At 42.7% G+C, this 20,238-nt stretch overlaps 1 protein-coding gene and 1 long non-coding RNA gene across 14 annotated transcripts in view; both read left to right on the forward strand.

The window, feature by feature from the left end:
- MCTP2 (multiple C2 and transmembrane domain containing 2) overlaps nt 1-3,163 on the forward strand; it is a 121,504-nt gene extending 118,341 nt beyond the window's left edge. For all 13 annotated transcript variants that reach the window (XM_075764207.1, XM_075764206.1, XM_075764211.1 and 10 more), the window contains one exon: nt 892-3,163. In XM_075764207.1, the coding sequence (XP_075620322.1) occupies nt 892-960 (69 nt within the window). In that variant the 3' untranslated portion in view covers nt 961-3,163. The remainder of the gene's footprint in view (nt 1-891) is intronic.
- Nucleotides 3,164-17,265: 14,102 nt separating this feature from the next.
- On the forward strand, nt 17,266-20,013 carry LOC142603531 (uncharacterized). The gene is made up of 3 exons (XR_012837478.1): nt 17,266-17,284; nt 19,774-19,828; nt 19,904-20,013. It is a non-coding gene; the product is annotated as an uncharacterized LOC142603531 (long non-coding RNA).
- The last annotated feature ends 225 nt before the right edge of the window (nt 20,014-20,238 follow it).

The raw sequence follows: 20,238 nt of genomic DNA on the forward strand, positions 1-20,238 counted from the left end.
GGAGGAGTGATAAAAATTCTTAGGATGGGACAAACCTTCTCAGAGTTTTCCGCTAGTGCTGAAAATAGTGAGCCCGTGTGACCTAGCCACACGCTCTAGTGAAAAGTCATCCACGGCAGCTCTGTCTGCTTCATTTTACATGCCGTGTCAATGCATCATCATTTCACTGTGGTACCGCAATGAGTTAGAAACTACCTCTGCACATTAGCCATTTACAACCCACATGTTCTGGACAAAAGAGAGAGGAAGAGTGAAAAAGATGCCACATTCAGCAAAAGTTTCCCTGTGATTTCAATGGAAATACTTTCCTGTAGCACAGCAGATAATTTGGAGAGTACACCGTCCTTGTCAGTTTATCACACATGTTTTAACCATTATATTGTATATGAAATTGTTTTGAAAGGTGGAGGCAGCTTTGTCCAGGTTCTATCTGGGAAAATATTTTCCTTTTTTGAAATGATTAAATATGTCAGCATCCCAAGGTCTGTGTACCATTTTGACAACTGTCATCTTCGTGCGTACTGGGATCCACTTGAATTGAAACTCCTGAGAGAAGTTTATTAAACTTACAGGTTAATGCCAGAAAGATAAGAAAAACAACTCCCAAACCAAAACAAACCCAAAAGATCTAGCCTACATTGCTGAAATCAGGTAGAACCCCATGTATCTCATTAGAAAAATCTGCTTTTAATATTTTCATTTCAAGAAATGATGCATGACTTCTCAAATCCTTCCTGCAATTAATCCCCCATGTTCCTGTGTTTAGAAAATGATTCATTACTTTTGAACCTTCCTTAGTTTCCCTTGGTTTGTCCTTGGGGAGCCATTAACACACACTGTAGTGAGCTAGAGTTACCTAACTGCAAACGTCATGTCTATTTGTTTTTACAGGTGCAGCATGCTGAATTGAAACCATACAGCAGCTCCAGTCCCATTAGGAAGAAGCGGAGTGCGCTATAGGATGCAGCGTGATTTCGGAATGCAGCATCTCCCTCTGTACCCCCTACACGTGCATACACGCTTCCCCCCTCCCCTTCTTGCTTCAGAACAACACTATAATCACCGTCACAGACTTTTTTTTCTTTTTTGAAGATGTGGTTTTTGATAAACACCTATCTTGGGTTGTCTTTTTCGGGTTGTCTTTTAAGCATAGAGTCGTAGCCCACAAAAGAGCAAGGTGGAATATATGAACTGTTTTTTGGGGTGGGGAGGAAAATGGGACGGGATGGTGCATCTGCACCTTTTTTGTTTTTTTTCCCCCCCCTTCGATTGTAGAGGCAAGGCTGGATGTGGCAGCACTCCTTTTAAGTAGAAAGACATAATTCCGCTTAGCGTAGCAGATCAGCTGAGCTGATGTGAGAAGATGCTCTGAACCAGTTTTTAACATATCCAACAGATTTACATTAAGATATGAAAGCTATTCTTTTCTGACTTAAATCACTGTGCCTAGGAAGGTTTAAGCTCTGAATTAACGAGTCTTTGATACCCATCTTCTGTTCGAGCAGTGTACATTTTAAAAAGTTTTTTATCATAATTAGCAGAAAGAGCTAGGAGCTCCAACAGTATCTCAATATTTCATCCAACACTTGTGGGTTTTTCTTTTTCCCCCTTTTTTTTTCCTCCTTGTTTTTTTTTAAAGCCCGCCCTGTGGTTAACTGTTTGGATACTGGAATCATCAGAGATCCATTGCTGGCAATGGATGCATGAGAACCTTCTGCCATGAAAGGATTAAGAGACTGTAGAAAAGCCTAACTCATTGACCTGAAAAGACTGTTGACTTGCCTTTTATAATTCCATCTCATCAGATATTTTCAGCATAGCTGTTGTTTTCCTGTCTAAATCCAGAGGGGTCAACACTACAGATCCAAGAGAAAAACACTTTACAGCTTTAAAGAAACAAGTGCTGGTGCAGAAAGAGTGCACGGTGCCCAAAGACGTGGTTGTGCAATAGCGTGCAGGCTTTGGTCCACCACTGATGTCTCACCGGAGAAACTAAGAAATGAAGAGAAAGGAGAAAGGATCCCACTTTTTTATTCTGAGGAGAATGTGATTTCTTGCTTGCTTACCAATCTTTTAGTTATTGTGCTTTTGCTTTATATAATTCAGATAATCAGCATTATTCACATTGTTTGGGGAAACTGAAACACAGAATCATGTGTAAACCTGCTTAATTTTGGTGAGAGTGTAGCCCTCGGTCCTTCAGGTGCTGCAGGACATTGTGGGAGCAACTTGCCACCGCAACGAGTCACTGGTAGCACGAGAGCTGGAGTTGCTTCTTGTGATTCCCAGGCAGGTGTTACTGCCAGCATCCCCTGGGGTGGTTCACAGTACAAAGAAATAGATAATCCCCAGAGACAGGTTTCTTTTTAATAAAAAAGGACTTTGGAAGTCATCTATTTAAAGGTAAAACGGGTAAAACCTTGCTTATGGGTCAGTGATCCAAATGGAGCCCCACTGCATGGTTTTGTAATGTGATCTTGTGGGCTTGTTGCATGAATTTGAAGACGGAAAACTAAAACCAGAGTATCTTCCACTGGATTGTTAGCCAGATTCAGTGATTTTTCAAGAAGTTTGTTTTTTTCAAAGTAACAAGCCCCACTGTGCCTTTGAATGAGGCACATTTTCATAGACTTGATTGGATAAAGAATGTATTTTGCTCATGCAAAGCTGTGTGTAGCTGCAAATGGAAAGATAGAAAAAAAGATTATCCTGGTTTAAAAAGCCACAAAAATGCCTCTTTGTGTGCACGTGTGCCTGTGTACCCATGCGTATACAGAGTTATGTATAAAGAAGAGTACATGTATAATGTATTTATAGGTGAGTGTGTGTGGGAAAATGAGTGAATATACAGATTTGAAAACCTTGAAAATGTTTATGAAAAATGCCAAAGATTCTAAAGCTTATCATCTTGCGTCTGTTCTTCTTCATTTTGTATCTTTCCCGGCATGTCTCTCTGGCTGAGCCAGATCTCTGCATGATTTGATTTACTTCAAGTTAATGAAGCTGGTTGGAAAGAGTCTTGTAGAAATTATAAAATCTCCAGTAAATCTCCTTCTTGTACATACAATAGATGTCCATGGACCCTTTTTGTTAAACCAGTTTCTCAATCTTCTGTGTAAACAATGCCTCATTGTCTCGCTTTAAACTAGCATCTGGTTTATCATCCTGTAGTCTTGTCATTTTGTAAGGACCAAAGTCAGACATACTTAAGCAGGCACGCGAGAGCTGATCATTGAGTGAAAACATTCAACTGCAGGAAAAATTGTTTATTTATTCAGAGGTTGGGACTGATACTTTAATAGTTGGGGTTTTATTTTCCTATAGATTTTTCCACGTGGAACTCATTTCTGTTTAGGAGACGGGGTGATGTCTAATTTTTTTAAGTGTAGATATGTTGTGTTTCAGAATAATTTGTATTAGATTGTTATGCTGGAGCCATACCAAATGAAGGGGTTTGGATGGTCCAGTACCTATATATGTTGTAATGAGCTCTTTGTTTTGATAAATGCTGTTTGAGATGCAATAAAGATTTGAGGTTAAGCTGATGCTTTTAATTTATCTGGATTAGGATATATGTTTCCCATTCTTTCAAAGTGCTTACTGTGCTATAATATTTAGTATCTGACTAGGTAAGCAAGTACATCGCTTGACAGTGCAGTGTAACAACTAATGCCGGAGGTTACTGCAAATGGAGACTGTGCTGCAGCAGGAGGTGAGGTAAAGTCCTACCCCACCTGTATAGAAGTCTTCAGTGGGATTTCCTAGGCCCTACCTAAAGGAAAGGAGGGTTATGGGCATTTACTGCATGCTCCAGTAATCAAACTCTTTATTCAGATTTTTCATTTGATTCTTAAAGCGAGAATATTAGTTGATGCATATCTCTGTGTGTCCATTTGCCCATGTAAATTATCAGGTTTTACATTGTTAATCTGTTCAATGTATAGCATGGAAATTAGAAACTTATATTTTGAATTTAAGGTAGTCATTTCAGTGCAAGAATATGTACATTTGCAGTCTAAAGTCTCTAAGACTAGAAGGCGTGGATTACAGAATCATGGAGATATCAGAATATGACTAAACATGTCCACTAACTGTACAGTGTGTAAATAACTGGATTTGACATATATGTGCAAATGCAGTATGTACTCATGTCTGCCCAAACATACGCTGCTACTGAAGGTTGGTTTCTTGAATAATCATGAATAGGACTGAGGACTCGTCTCCCCTGTGGATCACTGTCAGTAAACCTCAGTCACTGACATGCACCTTGTGGAAAGCAAGCAAACAACTGAATAAAGCAAAGTCGGTGGAAATGTCACGCACCTTTTTTTTTTTTTTTTTTTCTCTTTTTTTTTTTTTTCCTCCAGCTTGCAAAGCTCCGATGTTAACCTTCGGCTGTAGCCGTTCCTCCCTCTGCTTCCCCTCAGTCCTCTCCCAAACCACCCACAAAGCGGTGGAGAGCTCAGGCTCTGCCCTGCTGACCTGGGGCTCCCACCTGGGACCAGCCAGCCTGTACCCCTTTGCCTGGGAAAGGGAAAGGGCTCGTCCCCTAGAAATTAGACTGCCTGCTGCTAATTCACTGCCTGGGGTAAGAGTACTAACTCCTCCCTGAGCTGGGCTGTCCCACTAGAACACAGAGACTTGCCATTTAATTTCCTGTACTCTACATGGGGCTACGTTTTATTTTACTTTTTTAATTTGGAGGGCCTGATCCTGCAGGCATTACTATGAGTGGAACTGGAGTTATTTTCCCATCAGATGGGTAGGTTCAACACCAGGAAGGAATTTGGCGGCTCTGATGTGTTAAGAAAAAAATCGGCAGAATACATTCTAATCAAACCTTAACCTTTAGATTCCCTGTCCTTTAAACTAAGCTGATGGACTGTTTGGGAAATGTTGGCTTTGACTTTAGAGACTATGGCGTGTGTTAGAAGTGAATCCTGTTCTGACTTAATATTGTACGTATTTTAATCTGTAAAGCTACATGTGTCAGGGCCCTGGTGCATCTACCCCTTCAAATCACACAGGGACATGATAAGAATATCTGCTTTTTAGCATCCTTAAAGTCAGCAACTTGGAAGGAAGCTGAGATACTCCAAATGATTGTTAATCTGCTGTATTGCAGATGGAGTGTTTTAATCGCTCTCAAATTGAAGTAAGGTAAGCCAGGTGGAATTCCATCATTTTGGGACAAAGTGTCTGCCTGATAGTTTATCAGTGGGGAAGACCCTCAGCAGCACCAGTAATTAGATAGTTCAAGGAACATGTGAGCAAAATATGTTTATGATTAAAGTAAATATTCACAAGCATTTAGAAATAATGTTGGAGTGAAGAAAACAGCCTCTTGAGATTATAGCATTTTTAATCTACTTTGTGACGCTTTGACTTAAAGCTGTGCAGCATTTCAAGAGAATTTAGAAGGTCCTTTTGTTTTGAATAAAAGACGTGCTCTTCTGACATGAATCATGAAACTGAGCATGGGGAAGCAGGAGGTGGTATTCAGGTCTCGGTGTTTGCAACAGCAGCAGCACCTGGGCGGGCATGAGTTCAAGTTCTCAGCGTGGCTTTAACCTGAGGGCTGGTGATTCTTGTTAAATTTTACGTGAAGGAACGTTGCCAATCAGTTCCTGCATGTCGGATTGAACACCTGCAACTTCCCTCTTGGCTGAACTAGATGGTATGCCTCTTACAGGGGAAGAAAGTAAGAGCTGGAAGACATGCTGGTGTAAACTTCATTTGTGCTGATGTCCTGGTGCAACCACCCGTCTAACCTCTTGAGAACTTCCTTGCAGAAGGAAGGTAGGACAGGCTCATAGACTGGGCACATACATCTGGTTCTGGGTCTTCCAGGGCCAACTGTGGTCAGATTTAGATGGTCAACAGGTTGTGCCTCACACTAGTGCTCGTTGGCTGCTAGAATGGCTCCATGAAGCCGTGTACTCACAGCTAGTGCATTTAAAGAGTTGCCTTCAGCCCATGAATGAAGGGTAAGGCACTGGGCTTCAGTGATTTGAGGGGTAGATGGGTGGATATGAGCAGGGAACCTGTGCTAGGGACTGCTTCCCCAGGGAATGTGGGACTGCTTAGCTAGGGATTTCTCCTCTACACCTGATTTGTTGTGACCAAATTTCTAGCAGATGAATGAAGAAATATCTTCTATTGATCTCTGCATTTTTGTAAGTTACTTTTATGACTGGGAAGAATATGAAATGTTTAACTGTCATCTGCCAACTGGAGATGATAAAACATAAAGACTTGGGACTTACACTTCCAAGTGCATGGTCAGCCTAGATTCTCCTTCAGTCCCAAAGGCGTGTGAGGATCAAATGGTGCTGGATCCAAACTCCTTCAGAGAAGTGCAAAGTCTGCTCACCAGTATTGTTACAGTGATTTCAAAGATGCTGGCAAATACTTCGGTTGCATCCTCAATAGGGGTAAGTGAATAAAAGAGGGTTTGTCTTAGTGACACTAGCCTTTATTTCTAGTATGGGTATTTTTTTTAAGGAGATCACCTGAAAAGAAGCAAACAAAAATGCATTATTGTTCTTTCTGGAGCAAATACTTGCTGCTACTTCTAGCTACTGTATGTGGAAGATGGGATTTGACTGCTTCTGAGGTCCTGAGTCTGTGCATAGCAAAACCATCTATTATTCACTTGCTCAGTACCGTCACCTCCCAAAGTAGAGTAAATATCTTTTCATTTTCAAGTGGAGATGCACAGTGGAAAGACCATATGTTCCTACAGGCAAAAAACAACTGTTAGTTCCATTGACTTGTGTGCTAAATTTTGCTTTGATTATGGCTGTCTGATTTCTCCCTCCACTTTCCATCTGCCTGTGGTCGGCTCAGTCCACACTGTGAGTATCTGGTGCAGCACAGCAGCTACAACCTTAGAAGAAGGAGCAGGGAGGGGGGAAGTCTCCCTCCATCGCTGGCAATAGACGACTTTACTGAAAGTCAATGCCATTCCCTTGCATTTATCACTGCCACTCTTGCTCTGCATATTTTTGGTATTCGCCATGCATTGTTAGCAGTGATTGTCATGTAATTAAATCACTGCTCATCACAAGAGCCTATTTTTATGCTGAGATAAGCATCAGAAGTCTGCTGCAGCGTCCCCCAGATCAATAAAGATGTTCCCTGTAGGATTACAAATAGTCTGGGGTTGTGCAGGGCACTAGAATTAATTAGGAATGATTTCTCTTTTTCTTTCTTCTTTCAATACATTTTTAATTGTTTATCCATTTTCGATGGGCTTGTTTTTAACTCTACCATGATGGTCCAGATGCTTCTGTTCAGACCTTTTGAGTATGATATGATATCAATTTGGGCAATACCATTTTCTGTAAGTAGTCACTATCATCATCTTTCCATAGTCATGTGCAACTATTGCTTCAAAATATGTTTCTGATTGAGATATTTGCATTTTAGGATTTGCACTTGAGATTATGGTTAAATGGGTTTATAAAGTGATTGAATTTGGAGATCCAAATACAACACACAACCTTCAGGTGCTATCTTGAAGATTTTGACATTTTGATCGAAAGATCAGAAGGCAAATGGAGAAACTTGAGCCATTTACTGAGGAAGCATTTGCCCAAGGTCACAGAGCAAGTCTGTGGCAAAAAAAAAGGACTAACACCCTGGATTATTGTGGTTTATACTTTCCTATTCTTAGCTGTCCACTTTCCTTTGCCTTGTCTTTAAATTTTCTCTGACTTACGTGCCAAACGGGTTTTATCCTCCTCCATGGGGCATTGATCCTACATCAGGAACTGCTGCTTCTCCCCACCTGCTGACCTGTCCTACACCCAGGGAAGTCCAGGATTAGCAACAGCCCCATGTTGGAGTCCTACTGCGAGAAGTGTGTGCAGACCCCCGGGAAGCCCCTCACATCCCATTGTTTGCTGTAGAGGTAAGAGCAGGTAAAAGTCGCAACGGATGATGAAGGGTAGGGTTATTCAAAAGTGTTCTTTAAAAAGAGGCTAACCAGAAAGAAGTCAATTAAAGTGTCTGGGAGCAGGGTAAACTAGAAACATGTTGAAGTTATATGGTATTGACCAGGTATGAGAATAGAGATTGTGGACTGTCTGTGTAGGACACTACAGAGAGACAGAAGTTTCTGGACAGTTTCTAAAAACTGGTGGTGGTGTCCAGAAATCAATGAGGCATAGGGAGGGTGAAGGTCTTAATTTTCACTGCCCTTCAATCAAACAGCTGAGTGCCATGTCCTCATCCAGCATCATCAAAAATGGAAACGGCTTCTTCAGCTGTGCTGGGGAGGAGTGTTTGCTCTGTTGAAGGCTGAGGGAAAAGGTAGATTCCTTTTAGGGAATAGAAGCAGTGTCAGGATTCCTGTAGGGAAATATAGCCACTTGTCTACATGAAAAAGAAATTAACTGTTAAGTATTTTGCACTTGCGTTGTTGGTACTAAAGTGTTGTTCTTCACGAGCTGCACCTGAAGTGCACTGAAATCAAATGCCTGCTGAGCTCAAAGGCTTTGGATCAGTCGGGCTACCTCTATGAAAGGGATACATACTGGCCAAATTTGCTGCTGATAAACTAGGTGCAACTAATGCAGAGAGGACGATGATGCCCTGGAAGAGCTTTCCTAAATGCAACATGGTGCTCCCTGGAAATGATGTTTCTAATTGGGTCATGCTCGCTGCCAAATGAGGGAAGAGCAGCAAACATTGCTGTAAGCAGCTCTCACCTGATCATGCCTGCTCTGTGTTCACGCCAGCTTGGAGGAGAAGGCTGGAGCTCATGCACTGCTCTCAGTCAGTCTGTCCACCCTATTCCTTCATGGTGGTGAATATCAACTGGCACTCAGGGGCCAGCCCTGCTGACACTGTGCCAGGGTATTCTTGTTTTCTGAAACGCAGAAAAACTTTGGTTCAGTGGCAAAGAATTGGGCAGCAGCTGTGTTTCAAAAAGCATGGGGATCCTCAAGAGCTCCAAGCTGGTAAAAAGATGCTACTTCAGGTGTAGCTTCATGCACAGGCAGTGTAGGACAGCCCATGAGAGAAGAGACAGAAAAGAGTGTAGGACAGCCCACAGGAGAAGAGCTGGCAGTCCCTGAACATCTCTGGGTTAAAAGCTTGCTGTGAACCCTCTGAATGAGCCTCTTCCCATAAGATCAGCTAGGAGGGAGCTGCTGCATAGCTCAAGTTCTGCAAATGTGGTGTGTTTTCTCCCCCGCTGCAGAGTTGTGCACTGTTAGTAGAAAGGGCTGCATCTTTCTTGCTTGTGCCAGCAGAGCCCTGGCGATTTCATGACTCGCTCCTGGCCTACCTCTGTATGACAGAAAACTCAAGCTTGCTGGTTTTCCAGTTGTCACCCCCATCCTTCCTGAGAAGGGGCTGTGAGGGATTTCGTTTGTCCCCTGAAACTCTGGAGAGCTGCCACTCACCAGAGGCAGTGCCCAGGAATGCAGTGTACAAACACGCTCAGAATTTGGGGATGCGAGTGGGGTTTCTTTTCTATTGCACATGCATACCATTAGTCTTTTTTACAAAGGATTTCTTTCCAAATAGTTATTTTCCATTTTCTCATGTGTTCAGTCTTTTCCATTCATCACAGTGTGAGTTGGATTAAGGTAATTCAGAACAGTCAACTCTTTCTGTAAAATACATGCTTTGGCCAGGAAATTTTTGCCAGAAATAATTCTTGCCATTGCCAGCTCATAAGGTCAGTTTGCTTGCCATAAGTCTTCCCATTTTTATTACTATTAGTATTATTGTTATTGTTCAAGTGTGTATGAGATTTAAATTTAACCTTGTTATACATTTTGATTGACTGCAGTTTTGAGGGAGTGGTTGACATTCATGCTATGTCAAAATGTGCAATGTTATGGAAAACTGGAATATCTAACCAAAGAGGAAGAACACTGAGATTTTCAGTGAGCAGTTGCCTTAAATTCGTTGGGCACCATCCCAGTCCTGCTGAAGTCAATGCAACTCTCTCATTGCTCTGAAATCAGCTCTGGACAGCATTGCTGGGTAGTCACCTCCACGGCCTATGCCATTTGCAGTTCCATGGTTGCCTCATAATTTGCAAATTGTCCGTGAACCACATGTACAGACGTGCCTGGTATGGTGCTAATTTACTGGCAAGGTCTGGGTACGCAGATCCAACGCGCAGCTCGGGGAGCTTCAGCCATGCCTGGCAGCCAGTTTAGAGGTTTGATTTCTATGCAGCATGTCAGGGATAGCTGACGGATGGGCTCAGCCTCCTCTTCTCCTGTGTTTAGAGATCTCCAGCCAGGGAAATATTTCTGTAAAAATAATCGCTCCACACCCCAAAAAAATTATCTAGTTCACGTATGGGTATTACAAAACCCTCATTCATGGCTACAGGACGTGGCTGGACATTATCTGTCCCATGTTCCAGCTGGGTTTATTTAGGGGTGATCAGAAAGGAAATCCCAGTGTGGAGGTGGGTGGAACATTTTTGTTGAACTGATGTGAAAAAGAAAAATACCTGGCCATTTGGAAGGGTTTGAACTCTTAGCATAAGGCTCTGGGAGATGGATGAATGGTCAGAGAGGAGGTGATGGGGGGGGTCAAAGGTCCTACGGCATAACTCATCGCTGCGAGAAGTTCCTATCTCACAGTGAAAGTACAAGAACTGGCTGGCAGCAGCGTGACCCGTAGCAGTCAATTCATCAGAAGGATTTCCCGTCTGAATATGCAGATGTGTGCACAATTATTTTACCTATCTTTGCAAACACAGTCCAAGTCCCTGCACTCTTAAATAAATCTTGGCGCTGTCCCTTTCAGAAGGCATTTCAGGTTCAGCCTGGTTGCCTGCATCCTGCATAGTTTTGTTCAGCAGAGTCCTTGCAAACAGCCCGTCTCCTCTTCCCTTTCCGCTTCCCCTTCCTCCTCCTCCCATCCCACCGCAATCACTGCTGCCCAGACCCATCCTTCACTCGCACAAAACTGATTTCTGTTTATGGAGCAGCTGGCAGCAGCAACGCTCGATCACTGAGCGATGACTAAGAAACAAGCCCACTTTTCCCTTAGCTGTCAGGAGCTTTTAGAAATAACACCCTCCTCTGAGGAAGTCAGAATAGCAACAGGAAAATAAGTAAAACCTATTATAAAACAGTTGTCCAAGAACTTAGGCACGGCGTGGGGTAGAGATCAATATGCTGTGAAGGTTAAATCTATTTTCACACTGTGTTCTATTTCACAGTTTAATGGTGTTTTAATGTGTCTGTCACTGAGCCCCCTTCATGTTATGCAGGTAGAGCCTTTACAAAGGAGAAATAACGTTGGCTTTACAAGCTTCACAGTAACATCTTATTTACCAGCTGAGATCTGACGCTTTCCTCTCTGGAGATAAGCCAGGGTTTGACTATTTTATTTTATTTTTTAGAAGACATAATGCGGTGTTGCATTTACAATAATTTTTAGATGGCTTTTGGGGAATGCCTGTAGGGATGGGAGCAGCAGGAGTGTGTGTGTGCCTGTGTAGAAGGGACAGAAATATCTACTGCTGTTTGTACAAGCTGAATACATGGAGGATATGCAGAATTCCCAAGCCTGACTTTGCATCCAGTCCAAAATGGTATATTTGAATGCTTTAGCTTGAACTCAGCTGCCACTGGGATGTTGCATCGGGCTTGGGGAGAGTGTGGAGGACAAAGCCAGTGGACAAAGAGGAGTGATCACAGCCCAGAGAAAAGATGCTGAGAGAGGGTGGGGTAGAAGGAAAGCTGATTTCAGCCTGTGCCAGTGGAAAGGATGAAAGGGAAGGGAGGGAAAAAGGGAGAGGAAGCAAAAGCAAAGAGAGACGTGTGGTATAAAACCTGGGGTACGTGCAGTGCTAAAGCATACACACAGCCCTGTCTGTCCTCAGTGTTTGGGATGAAGCAGTTTGTATCTCCATAGCTCAGCTCACACCCTTTGCCTAGAAGTCGAAGAAGGAAAAAACCTGTTCTGCTTTAATTATCTCTCTCGAGCTTCAAGTGGGGAAGGGAGAGGCTAGGACATCCTAGTCAAAGGGTTCAGGGCTTCAGATGTGTAACTGGGTGTGCAAATGTCACGTGTTGGTGTACTGACCTGCTAGGTGAGGATGCTCTGACAAACCTCCCACTGCCTGCAGCTGAGCCAGCACCTGGACGCAGCCTCCGGCCGTTTACACCTCCCTGCAATGAGCCGGGGCTACGCACAGCTATATTATCTCACGCTGACAAGGCTGGGTAAGCCGCAATCAAGTAGCTCCTCTGGTTTCACCACAAGTGAATCTGAGTGCCTGTGTTATCTGGAGGGACTTGCTCCAGACATCCTCACATTGTAATTGATGTGCAGAGTCAGCGGAGGACAACCTGCTTATGCCAGTGGCTTCTCTTGCGCGTGATCTCTCTCCCTCCTGTCTTTGCCCTCAGCAGCTCCCTCCCATAGCTGGGAGAGAACTCTCCTCTGCAGCTGCGTTGCCTTCCCACCTCTCCCATCTCTTGCTCCCTCAGCTGCTCTTTACCCTCCTCTTGCTTTGTCTCACAGCCAAATGACTTGACTCTGCACATCCTCCTGGGAGGCGTAGGCTGTAGGAAGGGAATGCATCAGAGGAGGAGATCCGATGTTAAGTCTTCTTTAGAGCAACTTGTTAAAAACCTCAAGCTTCCCCTCTACTGGTTGCTTTGCCAGAGTAATATGCCTTTGCTCGGTCAGGGTCCGCTGAGGGCTGGTGCTTGCTGGACTGTGAGTTTTCAGACTTGGAGAGCTTTGACTTGGCTTAACCTGTGTATCCCACTGTAGCAGAAATGTCTGCAATGTGTGCTTTGGCTTTGGTGTGCTGCATGCTCTGAGTTCATCTCTTCCCCCCTTCTGTTTTCCATTGTTGGAACAACAATCTTCTGCTGGATGCAGAGCGCAACTGGCTCTGTATTGTGGGGCCAAAACAAACTCTCTGCTAGCGTGTTTTCCATCCTCCGCAAGGTAAAATACCAGCGCCGAGAGCAGCTGACCCCTGATGGGAGTCTATTGTCTGGAAATCCAATGACTGACTTCATGGGGCAAAACTTTGTCTCAAGCAATACTGCTGAGAAATGAATTTGCATCCTTTGGAGCTGGTGGATCAAAGGGTTTGGACTCGTGAGTGGGGGTGACTTACCTTTGGAGGGCTGCAACAGTTCCCTCCCCAACCACCACTGCCACCAAAGTGCAGCCTGTTGCATTGAAACGTCCCACACGTTCTGGACTTCAAACCACAGCATTGCAGCACTTGCTTTAACTGTCCTCTCCAAATGGATGGAGACCTCTCAGAGGGTTAGAGCTGGGGACAGAAAGCTTTAGGGAGCTGCCAAAATAGATCCAGCCCATTATTCTGCCCCAATTTTCCAAGTCTAAGGATTCAAGGAAGGTTGTCATCCAATACCCCATACACAAAATTCATGCACAGAGTCTGGAGCTTGAATCTTGTGTCTTTGGTTTTGGGATTTTTTTTTTTTTGGGGGGGGGAGTTGTGGTTTTGGGGGTTTTTTGGGGGGGCGTTGTGGGGAGGATTCACTTGCCTTTACTTTTTAAGGGCTATTTCTCCTACTTCAACTGCTAGAGCAAGTCCATGAATATTTGAATTAAATACTTGGACATACGTGTTGATGAACACTCATCCAAGTGAGGCTGCCTTTCTGAAAACAAACTGAATACTTGTTATGGTCCTAACATTTAGGGAACAAATTTATGCATGTTTGCCTCCTTAATCCTAGAGTTATAGATTAAACTGAAATTGAGAAAGCTGCCTGATCAAATGGCTTTGAAGTTTAATATCAGCTTTTAGAAGTAAAACTTTAATGCCTTTGGCAATCCATGACCATGTGCCTTATATTAGGTGTTGGAGTTTTGGAAAAGTGACAAAAGCACCACTAAAATAGGAATGTTTCATTATTACAAACTCACTCTCTTTCCTGCTTTACAGAGGAGACCTCCGAAAAAAAAAAAAGTTTGTTTTTTGTCTTGCTCAAAAGAAACATTTACTGAGGTTATTAATGCAATAGTACAGCTTTTAAAAACCTCAGATTTACTGTGAGTTTCCTCCTGAAATATTAAAACACTGAAATCACAGAACAGAAGAAAATTAAAGGTTAGAGACAGGAAGATGTTCAAAATGATGTGACTTTTAAAGAAATGGTTAATGGACAGCGACATGATAGTTGGGTGCTGGCTAATTCTTATTTATAGAAGCTAATGGATTATTTTCTAGTGCAAAAGAGTTAATGTTTCTGGTAGCTGAGAGACGGAAGAGTTTTACATCTCTTGTGAGAAACCCGGCATTCCCTTGGGATTAGAGAGTTTCTCCACAGCTGAGTGTTGTCTGCTTTCCTTAGTTGTGTACACTCGAGTACCTGCTGGGGCTCATCTGCAGACTCACACTGGGAGCAGAGGATGGTGGCGGAGACAAACTTCAGTGACCTGAACAGCTCCTTGAAAAGAAATGGGTCTGGATGCTCACAGATGGGAAGACAAGAGAAGTACTGAGCATCAGCCAGGGCAGAGGTGGTGTTACTGTCTAGAGAGAGAGAATGAGAGAGGTTTCTGGTATGGTCCATGGACATGAAGAGTTCTTAGACTATAATTTAGATTTTTCTTCTACATATTCTGTTTGTAAAGCTTGGAAAACATTGTTCAGAATTTTTTCAAATGAACACTTGAAAATGCTGAATGATGTCACATGGAGACCTTGTTCTGGGGGATTGTCTCTAGCAACCTGAAAGGAAGTCACGGTCCTGGACTCTGAGGTAATTAACTTCTTCAGAAGTTCATAACCAGTTCCATTTGTATTTCATATCATTTCCAGTGGACTCTTACCTGTAGAGATTTTCGGCCACTTGAGCATATTTTTGAAGTCATGTTTCTGATATTGATGTTCACTTATGGCTACTTATAGTTTCCAAGTATCTTGAATTTCCTTACTTCACATAAAATTCTTTCCCTGTAAAACTGACCTTACAAAACACCAAAGAAGCATCAACACCACTGAAACAATTCAAGTGAATACAAATATCAGCAAAACATTGTTTAAAAGCCTTACCTAGGTCTAATACTTTGTGAAATTTAATGAAGAATAAACATTATCAAGAAATCTCATATCTTGCTACTCAATAAGTAGTTTCCTTTAAGGAGCTCCTCCTAGGAATGCAGCGGTGACATAGAGGTACACGCTGCTAGAAGTTATCTCTGTGTCTTTATTGTTATAGTGCTCAACTTTATATCACATAGTTTTGTTAATAATGCTTCTAGTTGGTTTTTTTTCCTCTTTTAGTCCTAAATTTGCGGGTGTCCAGTCAGTTACGTATGAGGAGCAAATCAGTTCATAACCTGAAAGTAAGTACTGCAATGCAAATACAAATTTATACGTTGCTCTGAAATGCCAAGACCTTTTTGCCATTTCCAAAATGGAAAGTGGCAAACTGCTAGTTAAAACTTCTAATCACATTTCATATATTTTATCTAAATCTTCAGCTATGTTTCAGTCTCAGACTTTGGAAAATATTTTGTAACAGTGCAATGGTTCTGATAATAAGTCAACCTAAGATATCATAGGCAAAATAAAAGTCTCAACAATTATCCTTCCCACCCAAACCTTTTCTCAGAAGCAGTATTAGAGATTTTTAATGGCATTTTACTCCTACTGTTGCCAAAGAGAGTTTTGTCATCGACTTCAAGGAAAGCAATATTTAACCCCTGAATTTTTGCATTAGCGGAGGAGAGTAGTTCAGTTGTTAGTGGATCTTGGACTGAAATGTAGTTGTTATAAGCCCTGTTCCATTTAACCTGAATTGAGCAGCTTCCAGTTCACCTCAACTGAGGTTCTCATCCTCTGCTTGCACCCCCCCCCCCCCAAAAGTCTCTGCTCAGGTGCCATCATGATGCAATGAAAAGAAAAAAAAAAAAAAAAAAGAAAAAAATTCCCCTGATTATAACGAAATTGCTACACTCTGCTGCAGGCGATGCAGAGGCTGAAACGCGATAGTCATGGCCCTGACACAATGCCGACGGGAAGCCAGGAGCTGTCAGAAAGGTCAGAATTTCAATACTGTGTCTGTGCTTTTCCAGCGCTCATTGCAGTCCTCTCTCCTGGTCTGTTGTTTGCTTTCCATGCCCCTTTGGAGCATATGCATCCTCTCAACAGACCTTCCTGGACAAAAAACGTAATAAGTAAATAAATGAGGAAAGTTTCAAAGCCAGGAATCTCCTAAAAACTTCATGGCAGGAGATATATTTTGGAGGATGAAGATGGCTCTGGCCCACTGAACTCTCTCGAGCAGCTCTCTTTCCTACTCTGAAAGGTTTGTACCTTTCCTTTTTCTAAAATGATTTGCTAATGCCCTTCTCGTCCTCTGTGTACCTGCCAGTTCTGCTCACAGATGTTGCTTAAAATGAAGCATTTACAAGGTGTGATTGACCTGGTTTAGGTCTGAAATTTAGTTCACAGCATTTAAAAAATTTAAGAGTTGTGCTCTGATTTGTGCCTGCAAAATTATATCAACTCAAGTGCAAATTAGATAAACTCGGGACACCAGTTCTCAGCTGAATTTCAGCCTTATCTGAAAGCATCAAATCATTACGCTTCTGCTGGGGGAGCTCGGTGTAGGCTGCAATATTGGTCTGAGGAGCTGGAGACGGAGCAGGGTTAACTCCTCCTGAACCGCTCTGATGGACTTGCCTGTGGGCACACAGCAGGGCCATAACGTGTCCAGGGATCGAGCTGTCATCTCCTGACAGCTCAGTGCTGTAACCACGATACCATCCTTTTGAGCAGATTTCTGATCTTTTTTTCTGCTTAGGGACCCCTAAAATGTTACCAGTGGAGATGAGGATTCCTGTGTAAATATGAGCCTGTGAGGATGGTCTTGATCTTCACAACCATCTTTGCAGACATTTTAGGTGTGCATCCACAGCTCCCTTCAGCTTGAAAATGTTCAATAGTTTATTTGAAACCAGTTCTGTACTATTTACCTTTGTCTTTAAGGAAATGTTTACCTCTCTTCAGTGAACACAACAATCAATAAACACTTAAGAAAAGCAAAAATATCCCCAAAATCTGCATCCATAGCCAGTCATTCCAAACAACCTATTCTGTTAGACATACCATTTCTACAGCTGATTTTTAGGGCTTTTTTTCCCCCAGGTACCATCTTCGGATTAAGCCGGGACTCCACTGTGTTGTGGCCCACCTTGCAGCTCTGCCACGTGATATGTGGGAAGGCAACAGTGAACAGCTTCTGCCTGGAAGCGTGCGGATGTCGCTTTGACTGGAGCAGTTTTTATTCTGCAGGTGAGTGCCCTGTATAACTTGTGTAGGGGGGAGCGAAGCATCCCTTTCATCCCTTACTTTTGTCCATTTTTGCATGCTTCAGAACTTGACAATGATTGCAAAGCAGCAGCTGGGGAGAAACGAGCACATCTCTTGAGTAACATGAGGAGGATTTTAAGCATTGCTAAGATCAAACAAGGCAATGCGCCAGTCTCAAAGAACTTACCAGCAAATGGTCGGTAGGAATTAAAACGGCCATTTCTTCCAACAAATTGCAGCTCTGCTTGCGTATTTAATCGTGCTCAAGGAGCATTGTGCTTAGAGGGAAAAGCCCTACTCACAGGAGGAGTGTTAGTAAACCAAGTAAGCCAACGGATGTGGAGAAAGCTAGTGTCTTTTATTTGACAAACTAATCTCAGCTGTGGGTGGGGAGACAAGCTTTCAGGTATCCAAGCCTGTTGTCAGCTCTGAGGCAGCACACTGGTTTTCTGGTTGCAGCTCTCCAGTTCCTCATTGATCATGTCTGATATTACCTTAGGGGATAAAACCGCCACCAGAAGCTGCACGTCTCTTTTAGTGGGCATTTCTACTGGAAACACAGTTCTTTGATTAAATTCTCAAAGAATGAGGAAGTATTCACAGCTGCTGGGTTTATGAACTGGGCACAGCAACTGCACACGCTGTATATGTAGCCTAAAAATGAAGCTAACTTTGACTTTCAGTTTGTTTCTTAGCAAATTGGACATGTGTATTCCCAGCAGGATTGCTGGAAAGAAAGTGTCCACTGTATTCTGGCCCAGTGTAATCTGCATTTCTAATTAAGGCTATTCGCAAGTCCACTTATCTGACATGTGCAAAGAGCAAATAATAAAGCAATGAGAAAATAGAAATCTGCAATGAAACCTTTGTTTTAAAATTCCTTCTTTTATCTCTCTCTCATATAAATGTCGAGTGCTGATAGCACAAAGGATGCCTTGAAAATGGTACTCGCTGCTGCAGAGGATTGTGGCACTTTTGGTTGTTCTGATCTGTTTTCCATCTCTCTAGGGAGTTTCCCACTGGGACACCGAGTGTTTGATCAGAAATGGCTCCAAGTGCTTCTAGATCCTATTGATTTAGGTGGGATTTGGGGATCTGCCACTTCAACTTGACATTCATTCAGCTTAATGATCTTTTCCTCTTGGAGCCCTCCAAGGTTGGTTCAGGGGCTGAGATGAAGCACAACCATGTTCAAAACCAGAGCTTCCTAAATTGCTCACTTGTGAGGTTTTTATGTCTTTGCTATCTCTTATCTCTCTCTTGGAAGGAGGGCTGGATTTTTAAACTTCTAGAACAGCTTATACCTTCAGCCTTTCATCTGATCGCTTGACATGTTTTGCAAACACCCTCTTTCTTTCTCCCGGCTTTGAGCCTCACTTCTTTCACCTTGCCACTCTTCTTCTTTGGTACCTTGTCAGTTGACCTTGGCTCTAGTGTTTGCTGAGAAGATACCACGCTCTCAGTGAAGCCCCAGGCTGATTGAGAAAGTTATCCAGTCTGCCCCACTGATTACGCTGGTTACCTCTGATGTGGGAACTTCTCAGAAAAAGGGAGAAAATGTAGTGGAAACCAAATCTCCAAAGGCATGAATTATCAAGGGAAAGGTTAAAGAAAAGAGTCCCGCCTCCCTAGGGTGTTGGGCTGCTGATAATTCCTCTGACAGTTTATCAGAAGCAGCTGCTCTGGGCCAAAATTTAATTTAATTGGAAAACTGTCTCCAATGGCATTTTGATTATCTTTCAATTTTCAATATGTAGCCATACAGGAAAGTGCTTTAATGGGTTTAAACACCACATTTCATTATGTTGCCTTGGGAAACTGAGGCTGACTTTTTTCCCCCCTATACAAATGTAAATCTGGAGGTAAATTTTATTGTTTCTTTTCAGATTTACATTTCCAGCATTGAGAGAATACAAGCCTTGAAGGTGCATTGTCAGAGGAGTACTCTGAGACACCACAGCCTCCCTGTGCATCCATCTGTTGGATTTAGAGGAGAGTGCATCTCAGGGTTTGGTTTCGCTCTTGAGACTTCTGCTGTTGCTGTCAATAAATAAAGGCACAACCTGCAACATTAGATCGTGGTTTCACTCCACATTGCTTCTCTCCTATGCCAATTTTTCTACATCCCCACCCCCCCCAGTCCTCCTCAAGTACGTAATCTAACATGGTGTATCCCCAGTGTTCAGAAGTTGCGACAGGCTTGTCTAAATTATGGATTACTTTAAAAAAGCAAAAGAATGTAAAGCTCTGTGGGGCTTTTTTTAGGTTCCCTCTCACTGCTGAACCTCTAGTGGTCCCTTCTTTCTATTTTTCATGATATCTCCGCTGTTCTCAAAGATGTTCCTACTGTTTCTTTCTTTTAGAAGCCAGTGGTAAATAAATAAATAAATCCTAAGACTTGTGATATATAACCACAAGACTTGGCAATACTTCATTTTCCTTCAAATTTAGCATCGTCTTTTCATACGCAGGTTTTCTCAGATTTCTTTTGCTTAAGCAAGCATCCTGCAGCTTCGATTTTGGTGGGTATAATATAGAAAAAAGAAAAGAGGAACAGTGGCCCATTGCTACGATTGGGAAACCTAATTTTTATTCACTGAGTCAATGCTGGATGGACGGAGGATCTTGCTTTTGTGACCAGATGGAGGAAAGCTGCATCTGGGATGCACAATCTGAGAGATCTTTTCTGTGAAGAGACTGGAAATCTAACTGGAGGGAAGCATTCAGAAAAGAGGTAAATAATCTGTGAAATGGTTATTTTTTGTCCTGGTTTGGCTGTTTTGTCTATTTGTCATTGTATTGTTCTGCCCATCCTTTGTTTTTGTTAGAACCAGGGTGTACCACACACGTTGCCGCTTATACCTTTCACAGTTTCTGCTACCTCTGGCCTTTGGCACTACAATTTGCAGAACCACTTGGTGAACAGGATGAGAGAC

The sequence above is a fragment of the Balearica regulorum genome, chromosome 12, assembly GCF_011004875.1.
Source record: "Balearica regulorum gibbericeps isolate bBalReg1 chromosome 12, bBalReg1.pri, whole genome shotgun sequence".
Lineage (NCBI taxonomy): Eukaryota > Metazoa > Chordata > Aves > Gruiformes > Gruidae > Balearica > Balearica regulorum.